Consider the following 27,565-nt stretch of genomic DNA (forward strand, 5'->3'; position numbering starts at 1 on the left):
AAATCAAATCATACAAATTGTTTAAAATGTTTCCTATCAAAGGAAACCCAGTAGATTGCATTCAGTCTTAACTAAAAATTAAACTTTTAGTGATGAAACTCTTTCCAGTGAAATTCTATTATGAATAGAAATAATTCTCCCATTTTAGCTGTGGTTTAGAAAGGTCAGATCAGAGACCTTAAGTTGTAGCTTGAGGAATGTATGAATAGAAAAAATTAAACTTTGAATTTTTAGTGATGAAGCTCGTTCCAGCGAAACAATGAAACCAAAGAAGTTATTCTAGTTGTAGCTTTGGAAAGGCTGGACAAAATTACTTTAGATCAGAAATCCCCAAGAATATGCTTAGCTTATTTCTTATTATTAATAGAAACAATTAAGTCTTTCTGTAAGTTTGCTAATGTGTAAAAGAAGTCTAGTAAAGGATTCACTTAGCTTATTCCTTTTTTCCTATGCCTGTAATATTTTCTGTTCATGTACAGCACTTTGAATCGTCTTGTTACTGAAAAGTGCTATTTAAATAAACTTGCCTTGACAAGCAGCATTCACTCCTCCTGAAGGAGCGTAGAGCTACAGGAAGAGTCGTCTGCATTGTTGATGGCTTTGCAGCAATCCCTCATACTGAGCATGCTTGAAGCAACAGTGGAAAGAAAAACTCCCCTTTAACAGGGAGGGAAACCTCCAGCAGAACCAGGCTCAGTATGAACGGTCATCTGCCTCGACCGACTGGGGGTTACAGAAGACAGAGCAGAGACACAACAAGAGAGACAAACAAGCACAGAAGCACACATTTATCCATTGTTCTACATTATATGGTAATAGAAGTGTGATCTGCCTCCCCTGGATGATGCCACAGCTAACAGAACGTCAGAAGAGAAAAATTACAGAGAACAAAAATGTAAAAGTTGAAATAACAACAAACAATGCAAATTGGAGAACAGTAGGAGAACTCAGCAGAGTGAGAGAAATAGACCCTGATGTCCTCCAGCAGCCTAAGCCTATAGCAGCATAACTATAGAGGTAGCTCAGGGTAACATGAGCCACTCTGATTATAAGCTTTGTCAAAAAGGAAAGTTTTAAGCCTAGTATTAAGCCTAGTTCTCTGTTAGGAACCTACGGGTTGTTATAGACTACCAAAGAATAAATATTTGGAAGGCTCAGTAGCTGTGAAGAGTTAATCATTGCAACATCCCATAAATATGTTTCTAGCAGAAAACAATTCTGCTAGAAATCTCACTGAACAGTCTAGTTAAAATCTCCACTACTCTCTATCCTAGACACTTTCATACCTCCACAGGTATATCATCAGGACCAACTGCCTTTTCACTCTTCATCCTTTCCAAAGCCTTTCTGCACTTTAATTATTCTTTACTTCTTTCTGGTTCACAATGGTCACTTCTACTCTTCCTTCTCTCTCATTTTTCTCAGCCATCAACTCTTCCTTCTTACTCTCACACTTGTTGCACGTGTCAGTACATTTCCATGTCAATTCTTGATCATTCTCATCTGCTGAACATCCTTCCTCTCTCTGCTTCTTTACCTCACCAACCTGTAAAAACCCTTCTCTCCCTCCTTTTTGTCCAACCTATCATACAAGTACTCTCCCACCTGCCTCCCTGATAGCATTAGTTGTAGTGGTCCAGTTTCAACTCGTCCCTGAAAACCACACAACTTTCTTCCTTTTTCAGCTTCTACCATCTTCTACTCTGCCTTTATCTTCCTCACCATCAGAGTCATTCTACACTCCACCATCCTGTGCTGTCTGACAACAGTATCACCAACCACTACCTTGCAGTCACTTCACCTTCACCATTTCTCTTCCCATCTACACACAGCTTGAGCCCTGCTCCTAAGCTTCTAGCCTTACCTTTCCAATTGATCTCCTGAACACACAGTATGTCCACCTTCCCTCCTCTGCATCATGCCAACTCTCATGCAAACTCTCTAGCTTTTCCTGTCACAGGTCCAACAAAGTCCCTACTCTCACTCCTAGACTCTTGTCCTTCCTCTTCTTTCTCTGCCTATGGACATGTCTTCCTCCTCTTCTTCTTTGCTGACCAACACTAGCCCAGTTTCCACCAGTATCCCGTTGGTCACCAGCACCAATTACAGTTATTGATTACCTGAGCCCTGACCAATCTGGTATGGATATTATTACAGTTTTTATTGGTTGCTTTGACACAGCAGTCAACTCAAAACCCACATTTTTCAAAACAGTTAACGCAGAGGTCTAAACAGTGGCACCAATGGTCAAAATTAAACATTTTGTTTGCAAAAGGCTCCAACTCTGCCAAAACATTTAACATATGATCCAAAAGCACATTTTGCCTTCAAACAACACAACTTGCACACAAATGTTTGAGCCCTTCCAATCATTCGTTACACAAGGGGCAACAAAATACAGAATACCACACTCAATGTGAATCAGTGCAGCATTGCTGGTTCATTGTAGCCAAAGACTGTACGCAGCTTACATGGCAGTGTCATTTGTAATCAAATTTGCCTTTTTGCAAAAAAAAATGGATCCAGAAGCAAATATGTTGTGATGTAAATTTTATTGATTCTTCATTCTTTTTTTCCACATAAACAAATGAAATAGTCCAAAAAATGAAAGATTCCAACAGAAAATACTAGGGCTATTTGTTCCTTCTAGTCCATTTTGTCCTGACGAATAGGCCACATGGCTTCATCTACGTCACATTCAATATTTTCCCTTGTGATGCACCTAGGGAAAAATCTTCTTGCATGCCTGATCCATCCTTGACATGCCTCTGCATCTATATCATGGGCAGCAGCAGTCATTGCATTGAGCAAGGGCATCTGCTCATAGGGGCAGTGATCATATACTTTCCATCTCCATGCACTGAAAAATTCCTCAATAGAAATAGATAGAGATGTATATACTGTATAGCAGCAATACCTGCTGTCCCGTTGCAAAACTCTTACCATGGATGCAACCGTGTTTCTATTGAGAAAGGTTGGACTCTTTGTCCTGCCCCTCTAAGTCAAAGGCCATGATTTACCACATGATCAATCATAGTTGCCCAAATTTCATCTGTAACTTCAGCCCTTCCAGCTACACTGCCACCTCACACATGGATTCCTCTTCCTCATAATCTTCCCCTGACCCATCTACCTCTTACTGTGACTCTCATCTGCCTTACGTTGACCATTCATGCTTGCAAAGAACAATACACAACATGGCACCTTTTACGTAAAGCCTGCAAACTGACTGCAATTTGAAAAATTGTGCAAAGAAGTGTCAATCAGGTGCTTCAGTGATTTCATTCTGATCAAGAAGTTTCTAAGAGCTTGGAACATGTGGTTTCTGTTTTGCTACCACAGCTAAAGCAATGAAGTTTGGACTCCATGAATGACATCTGCGTTAACTGTTTTGCAAAAGGGTGGGGAAAATGAGTCAAACCAATGAAAATGGGTTAACTCATTTGCAAGAGGTGTCTTTTGCTCTGCAGAGATGGTGATGCTGAAAACTGAGAGGTTGCAAGTTTCTTCAAACAGGTCAAAGCAATCAATAAAAACTGTAATTTGCATTGTGATTATTTTTTTTGTCCCACAATTTTCCCATTGTGGGACAATAAAGAAATTTCATGTATTATCTTATCTTATCTTTTAAAATTAAGTCAATTCAAGTTTATTTGTATAGCACATTTCAGCAGCAAGGCAGTTCAAAGTGCTTTACGTCATGAAAACATAAAAACATCATAAACACATTGAAGCAGTCACAGTTTGTTAGATCAGGAACAAACATTCAGTTGTATCAAGTGAAAACACCAATAAACATCAAATATGTTGGTCAATGGTCCCTTTATTACGGGCTGAAAACAGCTCTATTAGCAAAGGTTTTGTTCAGATGCTCTTCCTGACACAACCCTCTGCATTTATCCGGGCTTGGGACCGGCCCAAAAAGGACACAGGACACTGTGGCCACCTTTGAGGCTGCATTAGTGTGTTGGTTAGCTAAACTAGTAATTATAAAAAATACAAAATTTCAAATAACAATGTAAAACTAAATACAAAATAATTTGTTTTTCATTGTTATTTTTTTAGAAATCTTTTTTTGTTTTCTAGATTTCCTTGTATTTGTATTATTTACAGATTGTGACATATATTTACATATTTACATGAGAACATACTTGGAGTCAGGAATGTGATCCAGTGCTTCTGATAGCCTGGAGGCCTGTTTGCCTACTGGCCTCTATAAGGAGGACGTCTCCTATTTTCATGGGAGCCTCCGTTTTTATGGTGGCCTGCATGTGTGTACAGGCCTGGGTTTGCACTGAAGCCTCTGTTAGTATTCTGTCTCCTGTATTGATGCTGGGGGTCTCTAACCTCATGAACAGCCTTGTTTCTCTGAGGCCCTGTTTGCCTGGGTGCCTCTGTTTGTTTGGAGACCTCAGTTTTCATGGAGGCTTTAGTTTGTGTGGCGGCCTCTGTTTGCGAGGAAACTTTAGGATGTTGGTTTTTCAAAGCAAGGTTCAACTCTACGGTCAGTTCTCCAACCTGACTCTTCAGAGATGTGATTGTTTCCTGCTGTTCTTTGAATCTGGAGGCTTCTTGATAGTTACTCCTCAGCTGATCCTCATATTTGGCTCTCAGCTGCTGTTCTGCTACCAAAGCCTCTGCTAGCCTCTCACTGTTCAAGGCATTTTTTTCTGCCTGCCTCCTAAAAAACTGAAGCTCATTCAGAACGCTCTCATGGACCGTAACTTTGGGAATGCGTGGAAATCTTGATGCACCTGCAGTCTGCGGTGCAGCAAGTGTTTCCTGCTTCTCCACTTTCTCTTCACATTTCAATCTCATGTGGCGTTCATGTTCTAAACCTTTTTCCAGTTCTTGGATCTGTTCCAGCTGTGCTTTGCAATCAACCTGAAACTTGATTCTTCGTTCTCTCTCCTCGTGAAGATCAAAGACCTTACCTTGCAGCTCCTGTCTAAGATCGTCCACCTGCTGCGTGAGATCACTGATACGTTTGATTGCCTGTTCAATGTCCAACGAGGGAGGGATCACCGTAACATCTGAGGTGTTTTCAGGCATCTTGTCACTCTTAAAGTACTGGGGGTGACGAGCCTCAGAGCTTCCAGTGGCCTGGGAATGCCTTGGTTTTCTCTTGTGGGCTTGTGAGTTGGAAGCCACGTAGTAAACTGGGGCCTGGATGTGTGGCCGCTCTGCTTGTTGGCATCGGCCCTGGAAATGCTTAGATTGGTGGTATGAGTGAGGTGCCTGAGAGGAAGTAAAGGCCCTGAGGTCTTTCCTTGGTTTTTCTGACCTTGGAGATGGCTGGATATCTTCTGAGTTGAGAGAGCCAGAGTCAGCAGAGGAAGATGAATCCTGCTGAACCTCCACTGAAGGAGGAGTCTCAGATTCAGCAGAGGGACCAGATTCCCCTTGGAGCTCTGTACCATCTTCTGGCTGGGTGGGATGCAGCTCACTGGTACCGTCACTGCCATCTTCCATAGGGAAGATGATTGCATCGTAGTCGACTTGGATGTCGAGGTCGACCATGTCTACCCATGAAAGAGTTTGCTCCATGTCTAACTTTCTGTAAATCAGATATAGTCGCTTCTCTGAAAGGCGTCTGATATCTGAGATCGAATTCTCGCTGTTTGGCTAAGATTCGAACGTGGTCTCTCAAAGGTGTACTGTCGCGATGAAGGTCGGGAACAGTGAAGAAAAACCAGCTTGGTGTTCAGTAGTAGTTAAGATTCTGTTGATGTCATAGTGATGTCATCAGCTGTGATGTCATAGAACACTGTGATGCTAAACATTCTAATGGAACATTCTGTGTGCAAGATGACACAGAGCAGAAGACAGAATAAACTTTATTATGGTTTAAACAAAATATTTCTAGCTAATGTCAGTATGGTTGTTTTTTATTTTACTGAGTAGAATAAACCTTTTAAAGAGGGAGTTGAGAACTTCCATTAACTCAGTCTTATATTTCTAAAGTTATCATCTTTTCAATATTTCAGCTATGTAATTAAATCCCAGAGTTAATAGATGAAAGTTAAATTTATAAAACATTTTGTTTTACCCTGAAGTCTGGCTCGGGACTTGACAGTCGTTAGGCGGCAGAAGAGACACGGTTCTTCTGATCCTGAGATCCAGAAGAGTCCAGTTTCTCTCCTTGACACAGGTACCCTGCTGAAACTGTGCAAGGCCAAAAGTTCAATGTCCAACAAATTATTAATTGGTCAAAAAAATATGTTTAGATAAATATTATAATTTAAATCAATCTGAAATTAATACATGACATAAATATATGTTTCCATGATAACATAAATAATGTAATAATTTATAAAATGCACCAATAAAAAATTCAATTAAGAAATTGTTTCATCAAACTGAGTTAATTATATATTTAAAGTGTAAAGTGATGGAAATAATTCAGTGTTTTTTTTATATTCAAAGTCTTGTGTTGCATGCATCTATCATCCTTTTAACCTGCTTAATCCACCCAGGATTGCCTAACTCCAACAGGGGATTGCAAGGACGGAGTTTGGCCTCACCAAATAAGGGTTGGGTGTAACAACCATTCATATATGCCTAGTTTCATATTTTCATTTGTTTACATTAAGTGCACAAAAAACATCTAGAATTCTGATGAGAATAGAATAGCCAGATGGTGATGACATTTATCCTAACCATCTACGGATAGAAGACCTTCCTATAAGTAAGACACAATCTCAATCAAAACACACTTAATCACAGACAATGTAAAGATAGAATTAACAACAACATCCTCTACATCACAGAATAAAACATGTTCTCAAAAAAAGAAACATAAATGTTCTACTAGTTTAGAACTGCCAACCATAAAAGACAAGTGAAATAAAAACAATCTATGGATTCAATGTTTAAGAAATTAATTAATTTTGGTACAAAGGACTATTTTTTTCAATTCAAGTCGTCTGCATTGTCTATGGCTTTGCAGCAATCCCTCATACTGAGCAAGCATGAAGCGACAGTGGAAAGAAAAACTCCCCTTTAACAAGGAGGCAAAACAGCAGAACCAGGCTCAGTATGAACGGTCATCTGCCTCGACCCATTGGGGGTTAGAGAAGACAGAGCAGAGACACAACAAGAGAGACAAAAAAGCACAGAAGCACACATTGATCAAGGAATCTGTTCTACATTAGATGGTAGTAGCGGGTGAGCCGTCTTCTCTGGATGATGTCACAGCTAACAGAACGCCAGACCAGGTGTACCTACTATGAAGAAAAAGAGAGAGAGCAAAAAGTTAAAAGCTGAAATGACGACAAGTATTGCAAAACTGGAGAACAGTAGAAATCAGTAGAGTGAGAAAAATAGACCCCGATGTCCTCCAGTAGCCTAAGCCTATAGCAGTATAACTATAGAGGTAGCTCAGGGTAACCTAAGCCACTCTAACTATAAGCTTTGTCAAAAAGGAAAGTTTTAAGCCTAGTCTTAAAAGTAGAAAAGGAGTTTGTTCCACAGGAGAGGAGCCTGTCTATCCTGCAGAACAGTATTTCCACAACGTAATAGTTTCCCCCACCAACAGGCCATGAAGTTCTGTTTAGTGCCGTCTGATCATCAGAGCACCTCCCCCCACATGTTTGCTGTGTCCCCTGCACGGCTTGTGTTAGACTCTAAACAGGGGCTCTTTTAACAGCGGCTTTCTTTCATCAATGCCACAATGGTAGAGTGCATCAGATTTTTATTTTTTTGTCCTGTAGAACATTTTGTACAACAATCTCCTCTATTCTTCATGTGTCTGGGCTAAATTGTTGGATGACAAGACAGAAGATTTTTCTTTTGAATCAAAAGATTTTAGCCTGGCTATTTATTTTTTATTTTTTTGCAAAAAAGACATTCAAAGTCTCCTGCAAGCATGTGGAAAAATGTGTTGCTTTCCAATGAAACCAAGGTTAAAGCTTTTTGATCATATTTCCAGAAAGTATGGTTTGTGTAGGATCAACACTAGACAAATAAATCAAACATCACACACACACAGTTAAGCATAGCATTGGCAGTGTCATGCTTTGACACTGAGCGTGTCAAAGCATGAGCTTTGGCTTTTCTGAGCGTTGTCCCAAAAATACATTTTAAAAAAGTATAGATTTAAGGGGTGCATACAAATGCAGGCACATCATTCTCTGTCTGTGTATTTTTCTGCAGATTTTTGCGGGCTATAATTGGAAAAAGTTCCTAAACGGTTTATTATTATTTTTTACATCTTGTCATGGAAGTAAATAGTGCAGGTGAAATAGCCAAGGAAGACTCGAGCTCTACTTTTACTGAAAGCACTAATTTCACCCCCTTTTTCTTTTTTCTTTTTGAAACCTGAGCGCTCACTGATGACCTCTCCAGGGTCACGTTCTCCTCGCGGTTGCGACGCAGCCCCGACGTCTCACGCGGGGATTTCTGCGTGTCGCGTTGCCATGGAGACCACTTTGTTTTCCCTTCCCCACAAAGCACAGCCTTCCCCTCACACCGAGTGAAAGGTTGTGGTTTGGTGTTTGGACAGAAACGCCAGTGAAGGAAAAGCGGGACCAAGCGTTGGCTTGTGGATGAGCAGAGTTTTTCCAGAGGGGGTAACAACTAGCTAACCTGTCTGTCCGCCCTGAGCGCAGGTGGGTCACTCAGAGCTCTGTGAGCTCTCCTAACCTCCATGTTTTACTCTTTTATACCGTGACGCGGCGTTTAAATGCTCCCACCAGAAAGTTTTGTAAGTGAAATGATTTGATAAGCAACATGTCTGTTTTGTGCTTAGGTTAAGAGCTGGTTTACTCACGCTGAACCTTTTCTTTTTGTGTTAATACGGAATAATGCAGCTTTCGTTTTTGTCATAACAAAATGTTTTTAACAAAAATATACAGAGTCATGCTTAGAATCTGAGCCCTTTCAGCTGCTCCATTATTCAGGGGTAAACTTGCACACAGACTATGTCCTTTCTTGCACAACCGGGATTCGAACCCACGTCCCCCTGAATTAAAGACCACTTGACCACAGCGTAAGGTGGGCTGCGTCCAGCCTCCTGCGTCCAGCGGTAATTTGCGGAGAGGCACATAGAGCAGTTTAGGTCCACTAAACAACATAACAGTTGTTAGTCTTCCTCCCGCTGGAGTACCCAGAGAACCCAGACACGGACAGAGAGATGATGACATAAATCTAACCAAAACAACAAAACGTGACAGGCATTAAATAGAAATTATTTAAAGAATATAATAATATAAAAAGGAAACTCCTAAACAAAAAACCAACAGAGAAAATAGAACTATGAGACAAGACCTGTAGAAGAAAACAACAAGAAAAATAATCAACAACATTAACCTAAATTAATATCATATCTAAAAAAAAAAAACTCCAAATGGTGACACCAACCCCAATTTCTAAATCCCATATTATTTATTAACCAATATTTAAGGATGACCAGGAGAGCTGCTAAAAAAGAAATGCAACCATTTCAAATGTAACATTTACAATTAGAAATCCAATATGTCCCTGAGCACTCTGACAACCAAGTTAAACCAATCACAGTTGCTCCTCAAACGTACGCAGCTCTCTCATTGGTTAGACAGCCACGCTGGGATCACAACACTGTGCACGCCTCAGAATTGTTCCTGCTGCACCAGAACAGGCTCCCAAAAGCTAAAAAGAAATAGCGTCCTTAGCTTCTAAAATGCTTTGTTTATCCTACTAAAGGGCATTATCATTTAACACAAAGCTAAGTGTAGCGCGTGTCGTTTCTAAAATTCCAGAACTTATTAAATATATTTTGAATCCCTTTCAGTTTATCATAAATAGATATTAAAAATCTGGCTCTTGTGCTTAAATAAATGATCAAGCCTGTCCTGTGCTGACAGATTTATTATCTCTTCTGCATTTAAGATAAATTGTAGGAAACTATGTTAAGAACACTGCAGCTCCACTAACTTAGAAACTACATAAGAAGTAATGCAGGACTGGGAAGTTTCATCAAGTCTTTTATGTTGGCGTTAGCAGCTTTTGCAACAACATGTGTGCTTTTGTTTCAGCCACTCAGGTTAACCCAGCCGCTGGGAGTCTCATCTGCACCTTTTTTTTTTTCTTTAAAAAATGTTTCCATCAAGCTCGCAGGGAACGGCAGAATGAGCTGCACGTTGGCACAGGACCGCCTGGAGGTCCTTCAGATCTACCGCCTGCTGCAGTGGGTCCATAAAGGAGAGAAGGCGGAGATAGAGAAGATGGTGAAGCTTGGCGTGAAGAACCTCATTAACCTCAAGGAGCCACGGGACGGCCTGGGGGTGCTTCATCTGGCAGTTTCAACCAAAAATAGCGGTGATGGCCTTCATTCCTGCCCTGGCTGATAATAAATGAGCCCTTTCGTGCAAACAAGGACTCGGGTTGCTTTTTACGGCCGAGCACCATGTGAATTTTTAAAATGTGTCTTATTGAGTTCAGTTTTATGACATCCAAAAGCAATCACGCTGCGCCGTTTCTATTTATATATAACCGAAACGTTGTAGTTATTATATTAAGGTAATTTGATTCACCGTGTAGAACCTCAGAAACTCTACACTACGTGATTAGTTTGTTTTGCGGTACAAAGGAATGAGCAGAGACATGCATGTTAGCCCTCAGACCAGGAGAACGTGGCAGCAGACTAGCAACACCATGGATTCTTTTCAACATCCAATCATCCTGTGTTTGTTCCACAGGAACAGTTCCACTACAGGCGCGGCCTCTCAGCTCCACGTCCGTCTGAGTGTCTCTGTGCCTTCTCCTCACAGACCTTGTTGACCTCCTCCTCTCCCTCGGCGCGCATCCCGACGTCCAAGACCTGCGGGGCCGGACGCCTGTCATGCTGGCCGCCGAGATGGGGAACGAGGAGATTTTTGCTCTGCTGCTCCAGAAGCAGCCTGACATGAGGCTGGTGGACGCCGAGGGCAAAGGTGCGCACATATAGCGGGAACGGCGATAGTTGGAGTAAAAAGTTGGAGTAAAAGTTTCACACAGCACGAGCGTTGATTCAGGTTAGCGGGGACACAGGTCGCAGGTTGTAGAACGGTGAAAAAAAGAGGTGGAGAGACGCTCACGGTCGTTCGTGTCACAGGGGGTATATATAGTTAATGCACTATGGAAGCCATATTGGTTTTGGACTTTTAGAGATGTTCTTTACCTGCTGCTTTTCTTCTGGGTTGACAGTTTCAATCGTTGTTTCTAAACAGCTGGATGCAGAGGTTTAAATGTATTTATTGTTGGACAATTAGGAATGCCCACAAGATATGGATTGTCTTATAGGTACCATTATCAAACATCTGGCTGAACTGTGGCCCCTCATTCTTCAGAAATGGTAGCATTGATTTAAATGGTAGTTTTATGGTAAAGAGCCACTTTGGAACATGGTGCAAAAGTTTTAAATAAGCTTGAGCTCAAGGCTACTCCAGACATCGCTATTGGTTGTAGATGTTAGCTATAGGCTTTATCTACTCCAGGGATTCCCATTCTTCTCAGTGTGTGACCCCCAGAGTAACGGTGCCAGGGACTGGAGACCCATTTTTGGCCTGGGATACATGTCCGAAAACGATGGCGCACTTTCACAATCAAGCAATATCTTGACTTACCAAGCAGATGTTTCCTGCTTACCCTGCTACATTCTGGTCTAAAACCTTGTAAAAGTTCCAGAAAGTCTAAAATCTTAAATAACATTAAAATCACATTTTTAACACGTTTCTGAGTTATTTTATTGGAAATTTTGGATATACCTGTTCTAACATAGCATATTTACGTTTTTATTCATGGAAAGTAGTATTTTTCCCCCATAAATGTACAACTTTTTAACATCAGAAAATATGTCAAATTAGTCTAGAAATTTCTGATTTTTTTTTTTTTTTGTGAGAATTTACTCCTCCCTGGCCAATAATTTATTTTCTTTTATCTACGATGGTCCTAAATTCTTATGTACTGTCGTAATATCCATGGATGATTGAAGCATAATGAAAGTGTGCGCACACAATGGATGCACTGAATAAAATCCAATGATACTCATAATACATTTAAATGTTAAGGATTACTGTTATGTTTCAGTGTCATTCTAATCAGATGGGTGAGAAATATGAGACTATTCCAGGATTCATTGTGGAGATGTGGGGTTAGTAAATTGAGTTACTGAAATAAATGAGCTTTTGAATCATATTCTAATTTATTGATTATGACTGTATATAAATATCTGGTTTCAGAGCCTTGAGAACGTAGCTGGATACAGATGTGTATTCTCATGTGACCTTTCTTGTCAGGTGTGGTCAGCTCAATGCCCTGCGTTACCTTACATCTCATGAACATGCATGGTGCTTCTGTTTAGATATTCATGAGAAAAAGAAACAATTCCATGAGATAACCTAAGGCTGTTCTTGTTTTAATGGCTGCCTCAACTACAGTGTATCCAGATCTCTGTTGATTTTTGTAAACAATATAAACACTCTATTGCATGCTCTGTTTTGTTATATAGTATGAGATCATAAGTATTACTGTCTGAGGTCACTGTGAATGTGAGTCAGGCCCCACAAACCCCACAACTAATTACAGTTCAAGCCCTCATGGTGATCCTCTCATGTGAAACCTGCTCAGTAACCTGATGATGCTGCTCACTCCCCCGAGGCGCGTTCAGTCAAACCGCACCATTCACATCCGAGTCTTTCCTTCAAGCGTTTCGTCAGTCACACGTTTGCAATTATCAAGTTCGAAAGAATCAGAATGATAAATCATTAGCAGCTGATTGCATCCAAATCCAAAAACGTAGGCACCTATTCCGTGAAAGCCGCGCTTGAATTGTAGAGGAACTTGCAAGGAGGAGAGACATTGGTTTTAACAGCTAGTTTAAGGGTTTTATTAAAATAACTGTTCAATGAAAATAATAAAACCAGAATCAAGAAGCGATTGACGAGTGATCATCCTTTAGTCAGTAGTGCAGGTTGTGGATAGTTTTGAAGAGGTGTGTGAGCAAATGTTGACCTGTGCAAACAAGATAAAAATCCACCGAACCAGAGAAAAGCTCAAACGTCTGCAGTGTGAGCTAAATACGCTCCAAATACGCTTTGGGCCTCATTCACGAAGCTTGCATACGCACAAAATGAGGTCTAAAATTAGGGTAGGTCACTTTCCATGCAAAATGGTTGCAAGAGCTTAGAAACAAAATGGTCAACTCATTTCTTTTTTGTGAGTTGATATTACTGTATATAATAGTGGTATATACATTGATATCAGGACTTCGTTACTGCAGAGCGATATTGCTAACAGCTGTGCCACGGTTCTAGCCTCGTGAGACCATCCTGATCTCGCGAGCTTTCAAGGTTTCACTCGCAGATCAGTCTGGCTACTCTCCGTTAAAGAAAATTTGGAGCCGTTCACCAAACGAACGTCCAATCAGCGTTGGCTTTGAGGCGGGTTGAGGTGTGACGCAACGGGAAGCGCGACAGTTCAGTCTAAACAACATGGCGGCTTCAGCCGATGAAACTAGCGTTAGCGCGGCTATCGAGCAAGTTTTATCGGAATTACAGAGTATTTCTTTGCTGAGCTAACGAGCCTTTACCTGCAGCAGCAAGAGTAGCTTGGCTTGTGGTTGTGTTTTCGTCGTCGCTCGTAACAGAGCGACAACGAAGCATGTTGACGAGTACGTCATATGCTTCGTTGATCTGATTGGTTTATTTGGCCCGTCTATCACCAACATAGGCCAATCAGCTAACCAGTATTTTCGCCCCTTCCCAAAATTACTTCAACGGAAGGTTTCCAGATGGATATGCGGAGCAAATCTATCTGGCGGAGTCAGGTAACCACGGTTCAACCCTGTTTCACATACATGACCCAAACATAGCTTGTTACCACTGAATCAATGATAAGGTCCAGCACTCTTCTGAATACAGTACTCTATTGTGTTTCCATCAGTGTTTCACACTCCCCTGATCTTTTCTTGGCACCAGATCAAAGGCTTTTTCCAGCGTCAGAGATGTAGACCTGCAAAACTGAGCTCCGACAGATCATACCTCATATTATTTGTATTAAAGAAGTCATTCATGTTCCTTTTTCCTCATTGATTATTATTTCTAAGTACACCCCATTCTTTGACCTCTGCGATCATAAGTTATGATTTGTTTGATGTGTGCGTATAGGGAGTAATCTGAGTGGGAAAAGCAGTGAAGAGGTGCTTCCAGTAAAAGCAGACACATGGAAGCAGAGTTTAAACAGAAAAATAAAGTATACCTGATTGAAACAGGAGTACTTTTATTTCTGTAGTACCGTAGATACATACCTACTTGTATGTCCTGCTGGTCTGTACATGTTTAGTGTAATGTCCTCATTTACCAGCTGTTTTACACATACATGTACAGTGCCTTGTAAAAGAACAACGTGAAAAACACACAGTAGTGAATCATTATGTAGTGGAAGGGACAATGATGCAAATTTTCACATTTTTCCATCCCATCTCACTGAGCTTGAGCTGTAATACCAAAAAAATGGAAACATGTCACACTCTAGATGTACATACTCCACAAACTGTACTGCAGCCAAAGGCAGTCACAGTTTTTTCAGATTTTTATGTTGTAAACATTAAAAATGGCCACGTATAGTTTTGCCTCCACTTCTCAGTAATCTATTTTGTGCTGTTTTACAAAAAAAAATTAAATCAATGAAGTTTATAGTTGCAATGTGATAACACATGAAAAAGTATGATCTAAGAATGTGGTAAATAATTATTTGTACTGCATATTATGTATGTTGGTCTCCATATATTTTCACTTTAGTTTTGCTAAATGACAAAAAAATGCCAGGGAGAGTCTCAAAACACCTTACTCATAGTGAGGGCTGACTTTGAATGTCTGTTAAAACATCAAAATGACATTTGTTTTTCTTCTTTTTTTCACAAGGTCCAAGTATAAATGACACTTGTATCCTTTTTTATTTTCGTTTTGTCTCTCATTTGCGATTCAGGCGTGCTGTTCTACTGCAACTACCCCACCAAGCGTCACGCCCGCTGTCTACAAGTGGCTCTGAAGAACCAGGCTGATCCTAACAATGTTTCGGCGGAAGGGGTTCATGTCCTTAACGTGATGTGTGAAAAAGCTGACGAGTGTACCCCTCTGTGTCTCATCCTGCTAGATGCTGGTGCAGACCCCGATGCAACAAATGAGGTCCAAATAATAATAATAATAATAATTAAAAAAAAACAAGACAAAAACTCTTTAAGTGGTGGAGAAAAGGCCAAGGAAGTGTTTAAACACATGGAGTGTGTGTGGGTTCTTCTCCTCAGGGAACTGGTGTGACAGCGTTGATGGAGGCAGCCAGGACAGGCTCCCTGCCGGTGGTCCGAGACATTCTCAGGAGGGGTGGCAACCCCAATGCCCTGGATAAAAAGTGCTTCAGTGCAGTGCACTATGCTGCCTTGAGTGGCTCCTTTGAGGTACAGCAGCTCCACTGGAACTTCTTCTGTTATATATTAGACACAGTTGAAAACATCAGCTTATGTAGAAAGGTTGCCTAAACGTTGCCATGGTGACCTGCAAACTACCGCCATAAACCTCAATGTCTTTTATTTGGGACACAGTGTGGCAAATAATTGTAAAGTGGTAGGAAAAGGATACATTGTTTTCAGAATTATTTCCTAATAAAAATCTGAAAGTGGGGCCATCCATTGTGCTCAGCCTGAATAAGTACTTCAGTAGCAGCACATGAAGTTGCAGTTACAGCTGCCTTAAAGCTAAGGATTCTGCTGTATGTCTACCAGCTTTGCACATCTGAAGAAACCAGTTTTCATTCTTAAATGGATGGTGAACTTTGACTGGGCCATTACAGCTGTTTAGTATGTTTGGCTTTGACTGTTTTGGTCGTAGTGTTTACTCCAGTCTGAAGTCTTTCGCAGCCTCTAATAGGTTTTCTTGAAATGATGGCCTTTTATTAATCTCCATTCTTCTTCTTGTTTAGGCTGGTTCACATGGCAGGATAATCAGCCTGATTTTTCTCCCACTCTTCCCCTTCCCCTGACTATAGTGTTGGCTTGTAAAATAATGTTAAGTAATATTCCTGCCGTGTGGTGTGTTGGACATGTTGGATATCCTAGTGTGTGGGTTGTCCCCCGAGGACAAACGAGCAGGCAGCCTGTTGAATGTGAGGTGTAACCAATCAGAAAGCAAGGTGAGGGAAGGTGTAGATCTCTCACCTGACTTCTGATTGATCCCGAGTGAAATCTGTTTGTGTGTGGTGTGTTTTGCTCGCCGTCTGACCGGACACTACTTTATGAGCAAACCTGTTCTAGCTACGGTTTTTTATTGTTATGTGTGGTGTCTCTCAGGCTTTGAAAACCGGCCGACTATTTTCAAATCTTGCCATGTGAACCAGCCTTTTACTGTTTCTGTTGCTCGCTGGATAAAAGCACTCCAACAGCATGATGCTGCCAGCACCATGTTTCATGGTGGCCGTAGTGGTTCTGCGTGATCTGTTCTGTCAGCTTTCCCCACACATTGTGATTTGCCTGTTGGCCAAGAATGTTCAGTTTTAGTCTCATCTGACCAATCTGTCAGCTTAGGTGGGCGGCCATGTCCTAGTAGATTTGCAGAGGGGTTATGCGCTTTCCATTTTCAGGTGATAGATTGAGCAGAGCTCTGATATGTTCAAACTTTGGGATCCGTTCTGACCTGTCTGCCATGTTCCTTGGCCTTCATGATGTTCTCCAACAAACCTTAGATGCCAGAAACCATCTGAGCAAGATCAAACTACACACGGATAAAGTCTGTTTAATCATTTGGTGACTTTGGAATACAATTGGTTGCACTGAATTTTACTTAGGGTATCAGAATGACACTGATATTTATTTATAAATAGAGTTGAAAACCATGTTTCATTTCCTTTCACCTCATATATGTTCCTTACTCTGGGTTGTTTTATCACAGAAGATTCCAATAACATACATTGAGGTTTGTAGTTGTAACATGACAAAATGAGAAAGAGACGGAAGTGCATGAATAAGTATGACTGTGAGTGATATGATGTAATACGAGTACTTGCCAAACTTACTTATACTATATGTTACCTGTTACACACAATTTATTACTTGATTAATACATTTTCTTAGCTGAGAAACAGGAGTGTGTGGCAGGAGTCTGTGATTCGGATCAAACAAAGTAAAGGCCTTCACAATATATTGCGTATGTATTATCATTGCAGCATCAGTGTCTGCAATATTCATATCACAAAGGAACTGTTGGAGGGCAATAAGTGTTGGCTAACATCCAAGTGTCATGAATCTGCGTTTTTAATGCTAACATAATATTTAGCCAGTTGGACAGAGTTTCATGGCAGCAGATGCTCACACTGGACACAACTGACATTGTTCAAAAAGCTAAAGGTCACAGAGGGATGGAAACATGGGCGAGACGTGGAGGAACGAAGAACAAAGGCACAAATCACATCCGTTATAGTCACCAGAAAATTTACCGATATAATCGTCATAACGAGAATTTCTGACATTGTGCAGCTCTAACACGGTGTTCTTCATTCTGCTTGTGAGGCAGGTCCTGATGGGAAAAGCAGGCAGAGAAAAGCTGAATCCCAAAATCCCGCCTGACCTTATATTTTTCTCATCCAAACTTTGTCTTCTCAAAACGATGTCCGGCATCCCAACTCAAAAATGAATCCACAAGAAATGTTTTCAAACTCCAGAGAGACCAGGACTCTGATTAATGTTTACCCTTTAATAATAAGCACAAACAACATGTTCTGAAGGCCGTTCCCAGTTAGAGGAATTTCTTTTTATGTAGAGTTAGTTTTCATGTTCATTTAATGGTTTGTTTTTGTTTCTCTGTTAATGGGGTTTCTGCAATAGCACGCCAGCTAACTTCCTGTGTGCCACTCTGTAGGGCATTTGAAGCAGATCGAAAAGCAGACACTGCGGCTTGTGTTTTATTTTTCTTTAAGCAAAATGCAGTTTCTGAGCTGTTGTAAAGTGGGACAATCATAGACAAAGAAATAAGATTGAACATTTGATCGCATATAATGGAGGCGGGGGTTGGTCCGGGTTTTTTTACGCACCCTCTCTGCTCACATGATCTCAAATCAGGTTAGGCTCTGCCGCAGTTATTGTCATGTTTCCTGAAGAAGAAGGAGAAGAGTGGCTTGACGGGTTGAGTAGTTGTCTTGCAATTGGAAGGTTGAAGGTTTGACTCCAGCTTCACCTTGTCACACGGCGATTAACCTCAAGTTGCCTACCGAGCTGTGTATTGTGTATGAATGTGTGTGCGTTAGTGAGAGCCATTGGGTGAATGTGGCTCTAGTGTACAGCGCTTTCCATGGTCAGCATGACTGGAAAAGCGCTATATAAGTTCAGTCCATTTACCGTTTAGGTGCTTGGGTTTGAGGTCTAACTACCAATAATTCATTTACAAATGTGTGGTTGGTGTCTGTTTTCAAAACTCTAACATTAATGGCGTGTTTATTTGCATAAAGAAAAGTCTATTGTGCCAGTCTATTGTGCCAGTCTATTGTGCCAGTAGTCAGATAAGAGAAGGAGAATTGTCACCTCGCTGGTGATAGCAGCCATGTTTTCCGCTGTTTAGGCCACTGACTCGTTTCTTAACCAACTAGTTGAAAGCTGGTCGTGTTCTTCACTGATTACACCAAGTAGTTATTTTTATTGACGCATCATTCTGCAGTCTAAGCGCGTATTTTCCAGAAAATGTTTTTCTATATGATCTATTTTCTTCAACAACAAAAAAAATCTTCTAACTGCTTTTGAAATGTTTATTTGATATAATGATAATAATAATAATCAAACAGCTTCAAATGTCCCTGCATGTGTCACCATAGTTACGCTCAGTGTAGGTCTTCCAAGATAGCCAGTGTGTACTTTGTGGGATGTGATTGCAAACACCCCAATAATCATTATAGAGCAGACCTTAGTGTGGTTAATGATACACATAATCCTTGCTTATATGTAATAATTGCTGATTGTAAATCAAAGTGTGGTTTTGATAAATTAACAAAACCTGCTCATTCCTGCTTATAAGCATTGAAACCATGCCACTTCCAGGTTAGGAGTATCCATCGTCCAATAGGATTTTCCTGTGGATGATGAGAATGATCAGTTGTATTTATGAGACTAATACGTTTCTAACACTCTCATAAAGGTTAAGCTGCTCAGCCTTACAGTACCACAACCAGGATCTTACATTTCAGTTCACGATTTGGTCATCTGTGAAGTGTAACTCTTTAATGTTTTGCGTCCTCCAGGTCATTCAGGTGCTGTCATCGTTCGCAGCAGAAATGGGCGTGGTTAACCTGGATAACTGTACGCCGTTACACTACGCCGCTGCCACCGGCAATGCCAACTCCTGCAAGTTCTTAGCACAGAGAGGTACTGTGTGACCTCGCCAAGCATCTAAAATTTCATTGCAATAAACTGAAGCATTTCTGCCTCCTTGGAAGAGAAGTTAGGTCTCTGGACATGTCCTCCAGAGCTTTAAGGGTTCTAGTTACAGCATGAAGAATAGCCCTTTTGTATGTTGGGATTGCAAGCCTATATCTCTGCTTTTGATGCATGTGGAGCCAGGAGAGAGGAAATTAAATCAAACAGGAATATGCAGCTGGAAACGCAGTCTGAAATTAAATTAGGTAATGTGACCGAGTGTTTTCATTTTTCATAGAACTCTGCTCTGTGTTCAGGTTGTAACCCTAAGCTGAAGAACAAGGAAGGTTTGCTGCCGCGTCAGATTGCCAAAGACTCCGGTCACAAAGCAGCAGCCAAGGAGCTGCGGAAAGCAGAGAAGCAATTTGGGAAGGGCAACAAGTCCAACAGTGGCACCTTGATGTCAGATCCCTGGGCCCTGACCCTTCATGATTGGTCAAACGAGCACGAGGCGGAATTAGGGGAAGCCTTCGGGGACAAATTGGCCGCAGTTAGCACAGAGACCTTTCTGTCAGTGTTGGAGGAGCTAAACGCTCCGGTTGAACTAGCCCAACTGCACACGGTCGTCTCAGCCCACGACATGAAAGGAGAGGGCGTCGTCAACGTGACTGACTTCATCAAAGGCGTCAAATACATCAAGAAACCGTTCAGGCTTTCTGTGTACGTGTCCCAAAAGAAGAAGAAAGAAAGAGGAGGGAAGGGGGGCAAGAAGAAGAAGAAGGGATTTGTCCTCCCCATGCCCATTTGCACCCTCGTACCAGAGCTCAAGCCCAGACGGCCTGACGGAGGCCCTCCTGACTTCATGATCGAGAAGTACCACAATTTATCAGACGTTCGCCGGTTTGACCACGACCACCCTCCCATCCATCCCATAGTCAACGACTCAGGGTGGTACATCGAGAAGCCAAACAAAATCTACATCAATGTCAACTACTGTGTGAGGAACGGAGACCTGGAGTCTCTGGACCTCGCCTTCAGTCAGGGAGTGCCTGTGGACGCTCAGGATGAATATTACAAGAGCCCGCTGATGGAGGCCTGCTCCAGCGGCAACTACGAGATGGCCCAGTACCTTCTGAGCAAGGGGTGAGTAGCAGACAGCTCTTCTCGAGGTTTCAGTTTATTTCTCCCCCATTTCCATGGCTTCTCAATTCAAAAACCAAACTGACAGCTATTATCATGTAAGAAAAAACTAAACGTATTTTATTAAACTTTTGTGTAATAGACCAGCACAGTGCCTTTGTGGTTAGGCTACTTTAGCCTGATGCCCCTAAATAAGAGCCAGTGCAGCGTACTGCCTTCAGAAGTCACATAGTTCCCCTCAGTGTAAATCCAGGCGATCTGTGAAGGCTTTAGAGGTTTGTTAGAGACCAACAGCATCACGGAGACCAGAGGACCTGGCAGACGGGTCAGGGAGGAAGTCCTGGCGACATTTGAAGCTGGATCACATTATGAAACAACATCTCAAGCTTTGGACATCTCACATAGCTCTGTTCAGTCCATCATCTGAAAAGAGGGACGATACAGCTGCAAACCTACCCAGACAATCACTGGTAACTCTGGAGGAACTGCAGAGATCCACAGCTCAGGTGGATTCAACAAATCTGGCCTTTATGAAAGAGCGGTAAGAAGTCATTGTTGAAAGAAAGCCATGAGAACCCCAGTTTGCTGTTTTTTTTTTTTTTTTTTTATCCTACATGAATAACAGTGTGGTTGAAAACTGACACTGCACATGAGATGTAGGGATGCTTTTCTTCAGCAGGGGCAGAGTAAGTGGTTAAAAGTAAGATTGCTTGTTGGACCCTGCAGGGGAGTGACCCTAAAGACTGGCCTACAATGAAACGGTTTAGACGCTGCACATCTGTGTGTGGAAACAGCTCAATTCAAGTCCAGGTCTAATCAAATTAAGATTCTGTGATAAGATTAAACTATTGCTGTTCCCAGACACTCTTCATCCAGTTTGACTAAGCTTGAGCTGCTCTGTGCAAAGCAGCCCTCACAATACCTTGGTCTATTGCATAAAAATTCAACTTAAATATTATGGATATAACTTTGTAGTAATATGAGTACTGTTGGAATGCTAAATGTTAAAAACAAGTTCCCACCTGCATCTGACAGGGCGGACGTCAGCCTGTGTGACCAGTTCTTTTGGACGCCCCTTCACCATGCGGCTCACGGGGGACATTTGGAAATAGTCGAGCTGTTGGTGAATGCCGGGGCCGAGGTCAACGTGACGGCTCTCAGCGAAGGCACGCCGCTCATGAGAGCCATCGAGAGCTCCAGCTTCTCTTGTGTGGACTTCCTCATCAAGGCAGGGGCCAGAGTCAATGCAGAGAGCAAGAAAGGTCCGCCTCAGTCCGAGCTGCCTGTAGTTTAGATGAACAACATGTGCTTTAAACTTATGTTGTAATGCGTCGATACAGGTTGTATTCTTCTGCATAGTGATTTCATAACAGCCAAAGGTGTATGCCTACAAGTTCTGCTCATGAAAACACCCAACGACTGCGTTCATACAACTCAGTCTTTTTTCCTCCCAGGACAAAACTGCCTGGAAATTGCCAGAAACTTTGGAGATCCAAACATAGTGCAGCTGTTAGAAGACATGATGAGCTCTCTGCCAGAGGCCAAAGCAGCAAAAGAGTCGGGCGGCAAACAGAAACCTGCCAAAAAGAAGGTACCCAAGTAGCTCCGCCTCTTCACAGCACGGCACACGGAAACCATTAAAGCGGCTGGCATGAAACTTCTTTGGTCTTCTGTTTAATGTGTGCATGACGTGTATCTCAGTGACGTTTGGTGTTGATGGTTTAGCAAATGTTTCGTGACAGAAAGGCTTTGAAAGCATTGCGCTGAAAAGGTTATTTCCTTATGCGGCATGGGAGGATGCACTCTTTCATATTATGGCTTCTAAGTACAAAGTATAAGGACATTCCCAACCTGTTTTGGGATCTGATGGCTTTAGACAGGCATTTATTAGAGAGATTACCTACATCCACAGTGGATGGGTGAATAAATAGGTTTCAATTTTAAAAAATTCAGCAAAAAGAGTAGATATAGAACGGTTGGAAATGTTCTTCATCTGTTTTTCATCACGATGTAATTCTAGCTGGTGGCTCTGAGCCCGTTATCTAACAACACATGTTCTGTGGCCTGCTTATCTACACTTTAATCACGTAGAGCTGCCCCTTTAAAAATATACTGCTGCAAAAATATCCTTCCTGTAGGGATTTTTGAGTTAGGTTGTTTTTTTATACGCAGTCTTTAGAGCCGTTTCTACATGGCCTGTAATGGTTTGATGTAAATGTTTGAAGGAGTATTCTTCGTAATTTTCACTGATAAGGGTTTTGTGATTTAAATTCAATCCTCGGGGGAAAGGATTGGATTTGAGTGTGACACTGTCTCTATCGAGAGGACACGCTGCTGCATCTCACCAAACTTAATTCAATTTAAAGCTAAATGTCATATGGAGATTCTTTCAACATAAAGGTTGTACAATTCAAGTTTTGGTCTGATGATGCTGGCTTACAGAGAATGAAAACCAAAGTTCAGATTCTCAGAAAATGGGAATATTCCATAAGACCAATAAAAAACAATCTTTAATACAGAAATGTTGCCTCACTGACAAGTGTTTTAATTTGCTGTTGGTGTTTCTGCATCTGTGCAGCATGGCATGGAGGCGCTCAGCCTGTGGTTCTGTTGAGTTGTCCAGGAAGCACAGGGTGCTTTGATAGCTCTGGTGTCTCTCATCTTCCAGTTGACTACTCCATAGAGTCTCTGTGGGGTTTAGATGAGGCCGATTTGCTGCCAGTTAACTACCTTTGGCAATGTGGGTCGCTGCCAAGTCCTGCTGGAAAATGAAATCAGCATCTCCATAAAGCTTGTGAGCAGAAGGAAGCGTGGGCTTCTCTAAAAGTTCCTGATTAATGATTGAGTCTGGCCTTCATAAAACTCAGTGGATCAAAGCCAGCAGATGACATGACACCCTAAATCCTCACTGACTGTGGAAAATTCACTCTGGACATTAAGTGACATGGATTCTGTCACTACTCCTCCAGGCTCTGGGACCTTGATCTCCAAATGAGATACAAGATTGACTTTCATCTGAAAGTTTGAACCACTAAGAAAATGTCCAGGGGTCTCATTTATAAAATGTTGCGTAGAATCCATACTAAAAGTGTACTTAGGGCAAGAAAGTGAAAATGGTATACGCCAAAAAGATTCAGATTTATAAAACGATGCGCACGCACACCAGCACGCAATTTCCCCTTCTAGAGAACAGCTGTATTTGAACGTTTGCGTACCTGGTTCCGCTTCATGTTCTGCCCTCTGTACGCCCTGATTCAACCGTAAATTGTCAATGCAAAGCCCCTCATGATTGTTAATGTGTATATAAATTAATCAGCTGATCATTTTTTTTTCACCATGGTGATGTGGCAACCACGGAGAAAAAGCAAAGAAACTTTGGGAACATTTTACAAGAGAGGCGTTCATTAATTTTCTAAATCAGAGGTAAAAGCACATATGTTGGCCGCATTAAAAGAACCCGTTAAAAATGAAATCAAAGCAGGAGGAATGCCCCCACTCCTGCAAAAATAAAACAAATTAAAAAAAATCCTCATGCAGTTTGGCTGCAACTCACCACTTTACCGTCTGCAAGGCCAATTTCCCCCGTCTTCAAAATGAGCGTACGCCTGGTCCAGAGTTACCGTGAGGGCCGTGCATTTTCCTGTCAAGTTATTTTTTCTCTAGATCCCAACTTTTGCGTGGAAATTGACGTCCGCAAGTTTCAGGCCCGATTTTGTGCGTACGGAAGCTTTATAAACGAGACCCCTGTTCTTTTTCTCTATAGCCCAGGTAAGATGCTTCAGACATTGTCTCCTGGTTCCAGAGTTCCAGTCTTAGCCCGTGTCTTGGATACCTTGCTGTTTGAGAGCTCTTAAAGCTCAGACTGCAGTCCGGTCCTTAGAAGCTCGGCCAAACTCTTAAATATGCATCGCTTCCCCATCCCCTGAAGGCTCCGGCTATCCCTTTTCTTACCACACGTTTTCCTTCCACTCAACTTTCCAATATTGAAATTAGAGACAACACTCTGAGAACATCAAACGTCTTTAGTAATGATGCCTACTTGTGGAGAGAATGTCAGTGACTGCCTGCGGGATAGCTGTCTCATCAGCAGTGCCTGACATCCTACTGGCCAAAACAAAACGTATGTGTTGAAATCATTTTTATTGGTCCTTTTTAAAATTCTTATTCTTGGAGAACCTGACTTTTTGGTTTTCAGATATCACCTGATTACCGTATGAAATATATTGTTCGCTGTTTACTGAATGTATGGGTTTCACTTTTTGAATTCAGTCAATGCAATTAAATATTTATTTTTGAAAATACTCTAATTATTGAGGTGCGCTGTGCAGGGATAGTTGGAGCCTGAATCCGGAGTAAAACGCCGCTTTGAATGTCAGAGAAGCAGGCGTCAGCGCTAACAGTGAGCCGAGAGCAGCTTGTGCAGGTGATTTACGTTGGAGCAGACAAGTAGCTGACGCAGGGACTCCGTGGAATCGATGCAAATCACCTGAAGCTAGGCCTAGTTAATATGCCGGCGCAGACAAACAGCCTTCAGCTGCAGTTCAGCCCAGAGCCAGTGAAGACGAAGCGTGGAGCGAGTCAGAGCAGCCGCAGCTTCACCAGGAAGTGCACCTAACCAGACTGTTCGTCTTCAGGCAAGAAACACCTTTAGTGCAGCTCTCTTGCATTTATTTCTGTAAACAATCATTATCACCACTAATTAACAGCCTAGGTAATAATTTGTTTCCCAGCATTGGTGATGTAGCTCTCAGAAGCGAAGACGCTAAAAGCAACAAGGGAAATATGCTGTGCGTGCCTTATTTTTTTGACCTTTTCGGATCCGGCTCTTTACATCAGTTCTTGGCGATCCCTCTAGGTGGCGACCACACAGGGGGCTGTGCAGAGCAGGACCATGACTGGGACATCATCAGCGAGGACCCCCACACAGACTAATTCCCAGAGCGTCGTCCTGCATAACAGCAGGATCACTGCAGGAAAAGCTAACACGGTGGACGTCAGCTTTGTGCCAAAAACCGTACGTCTAGTTACACTGCTGTATCATCTGCCTACACGCCTAACAAGCTTTTACACATAAACTAAATGAAGGACTATAATCTGTGTTTTGTACATTTTGTGACAGCCCTATGATATATCTTCTAGTGTTGTGCCTCTTGTTAACCGTCACCCTGGTCCCTTTTTGTCTCAGGTTTGGGGTAAACCGCCCACCACCAGCCAGCTGATGGCAAACATAGAGAGACGAAAGGAGCGCCTGACCCTGGAGGTGGACTTTGATGACTTGCTGATGCCTTTCAGCCAGCGCTTCCAGGCGAGGATTATGGAGATAACAAAACCACGGACTAAACTGGAGGAAAGCCAGAGACAGAGACAAGTGTCATAATGATGTTAGTCGTCTTATCTTGTTATCATTGTTGCCTGTTTGTATGTTCTTTTTATTCCTGACATATAGCATGAAAAGAGAGATCAGCTGTCCGTCCTCCGTGGGGATGTGGGATTGTCTTAACAGCTGAATCACAAACCTATTGAGATAATGAGAATGTGAGGAACCATGTGAAAATAAAAGTTTCTTTACTTTTTGTCTTTCTGTATTTAGATTTTAGGATCTTCTCTTAGTGAGCCAGCTTCCAGTTTGAGTACAGAAGCCGACACGGTGTCCCGTTTTACAGTCCCTTGCCAAGTAATTTTTACCCCTACATGTTTTTTTTACATTTTGTGATGCCATATTATTATTATTACAAATTGTATGTGACGGACCTCATCAAAGCCCAACTCAAAGTGCATTATTGTGAACTAGAAGGAAGAGAACATAAATATTTGTATATGTTTTACAAATAAAAATGTATTTAGATTCCAAAGAATTCAGCTCCATCCCCCCTGCGTCCATACCTTATAGAACCACCTCTACTTCAATTACAGCCGCAAGTATATTTGGACGTGTCTCTACTAGCAAGTCTAGCCAAAGATTCACAATTGGATTTAAATCTGGACTTTGACTAGGCCATTGTAACACTATACACATGTCTTTGATCCAAACCATTCCACTGTAGCTCTGGCTGTGTGCTCAGAGTTGTCCTGCTGAAAGGTGAACCTCCGCCCCAGTCCCAAAGCCTTTTGCAGCCTTGAACAGGTTATCTTCCAACACTTACCAGCTTTTCTGTTCGTTCTGAAGAGAAAAGCTGTAGTTTAGGTGGGTGGCCATGTCCTGGTAGTTGGTGCGTCATGTTCTTTCGACTCCCAGATGATGGATTAAACAGAGCTCTGTGAGATGTCCTAAGCTGGGGATATTTTATTATAACCTAACCCTGCTGCTTCAACCCTCTGAGGCCTATTAAATCACACACAGGTGGACTCTGTAAGGTGGCGTCTGATTCGATTTTACTTAACTATAAAAGACTATGTGGGTGCTGAATACAGATGCTCACGACGTTTTTAGACGTTTAGTTAAAAAAAAAAAGATGGAATCATACATACATTTTATTCCACTACACAAGTATGTCTTCGTTTGCCCTAGTTCTCCAAGGCAGAGAGATTCATCAATGTGAGGTCTCTTTCTGTAAAAAAGAAAAAAGAACGCCATCCTTCACCTCGCACATCCTCGTAACGAGGGATTTAACCAAAGGGAATACCTAATGGAGCATTTCATCTTTTTTTTCCCCACTGGTTGCTCCGATTGTTCTCTCAGAGCACCTGAAGTGTGAGGGTTTCCTTTCAGAAGTACCACATTCTAACCAGTAGGTGATGCTGTTTGGCAAATCTAGTAACGCAAGGGTTTGGCTGTTTATTAGGGCTGTTAGATCAAAAAAAAAAAAAAAAAAAGAGAGAGAGAGAGAGAGAGAGAGAGAGAAAGAACTTGGAGGGAGCTCTCCCTTCTAGCACAGAAAGAGATCAAAATGGCAGCCCTGAGTTTTTGCTGCTCTCCCGTGCATCGCTCTGATAACTACAGCGCAGAAATCCACTGCACGATACGCCAATTTACCTGCAGGATGTTAAAGACCGCGCCTCCGCTCTTCGTGTTTTACATGCGCCTCAGGTGCATAAATCATTGTGTTTGCATCAAGTTTTCGTTTCTACTGCACATAT

The 27,565-nt window shown here is 41.8% G+C and overlaps 2 protein-coding genes across 3 annotated transcripts; one reads left to right on the plus strand and one right to left on the minus strand.

Moving 5' to 3' along the window:
* Nucleotides 1–4,111: 4,111 nt before the first annotated feature.
* LOC118566045 lies at nt 4,112–5,653 on the minus strand. Its single transcript, XM_036147077.1, has 2 exons — nt 5,174–5,653; nt 4,112–5,143 (listed from the first exon to the last, which is right to left on the minus strand). The coding sequence occupies exons 1-2, from the start codon at nt 5,545–5,547 to the stop codon at nt 4,204–4,206; spliced, it is 1,314 nt and encodes a 437-aa protein (XP_036002970.1). The 5' UTR covers nt 5,548–5,653; the 3' UTR covers nt 4,112–4,203.
* Nucleotides 5,654–8,419: 2,766 nt separating this feature from the next.
* On the plus strand, nt 8,420–26,284 carry ankef1a (ankyrin repeat and EF-hand domain containing 1a). 2 transcript variants are annotated; one of them, XM_012878109.3, is made up of 11 exons: nt 8,420–8,609; nt 10,089–10,296; nt 10,749–10,910; nt 14,944–15,143; nt 15,263–15,412; nt 19,234–19,357; nt 19,666–20,491; nt 21,524–21,750; nt 21,943–22,079; nt 25,344–25,502; nt 25,674–26,284. In XM_012878109.3, the coding sequence occupies exons 2-11, from the start codon at nt 10,107–10,109 to the stop codon at nt 25,863–25,865; spliced, it is 2,367 nt and encodes a 788-aa protein (XP_012733563.2). In that variant the 5' UTR covers nt 8,420–8,609; nt 10,089–10,106; the 3' UTR covers nt 25,866–26,284. The 2 variants fall into 2 exon arrangements, with proteins under 2 accessions (XP_012733563.2, XP_021180023.2); XM_021324348.2 differs by having other exon boundaries at nt 10,096–10,296; nt 25,674–25,865.
* The last annotated feature ends 1,281 nt before the right edge of the window (nt 26,285–27,565 follow it).

Source organism: Fundulus heteroclitus, chromosome 15, assembly GCF_011125445.2.
Source record: "Fundulus heteroclitus isolate FHET01 chromosome 15, MU-UCD_Fhet_4.1, whole genome shotgun sequence".
Taxonomy (NCBI): domain Eukaryota; kingdom Metazoa; phylum Chordata; class Actinopteri; order Cyprinodontiformes; family Fundulidae; genus Fundulus; species Fundulus heteroclitus.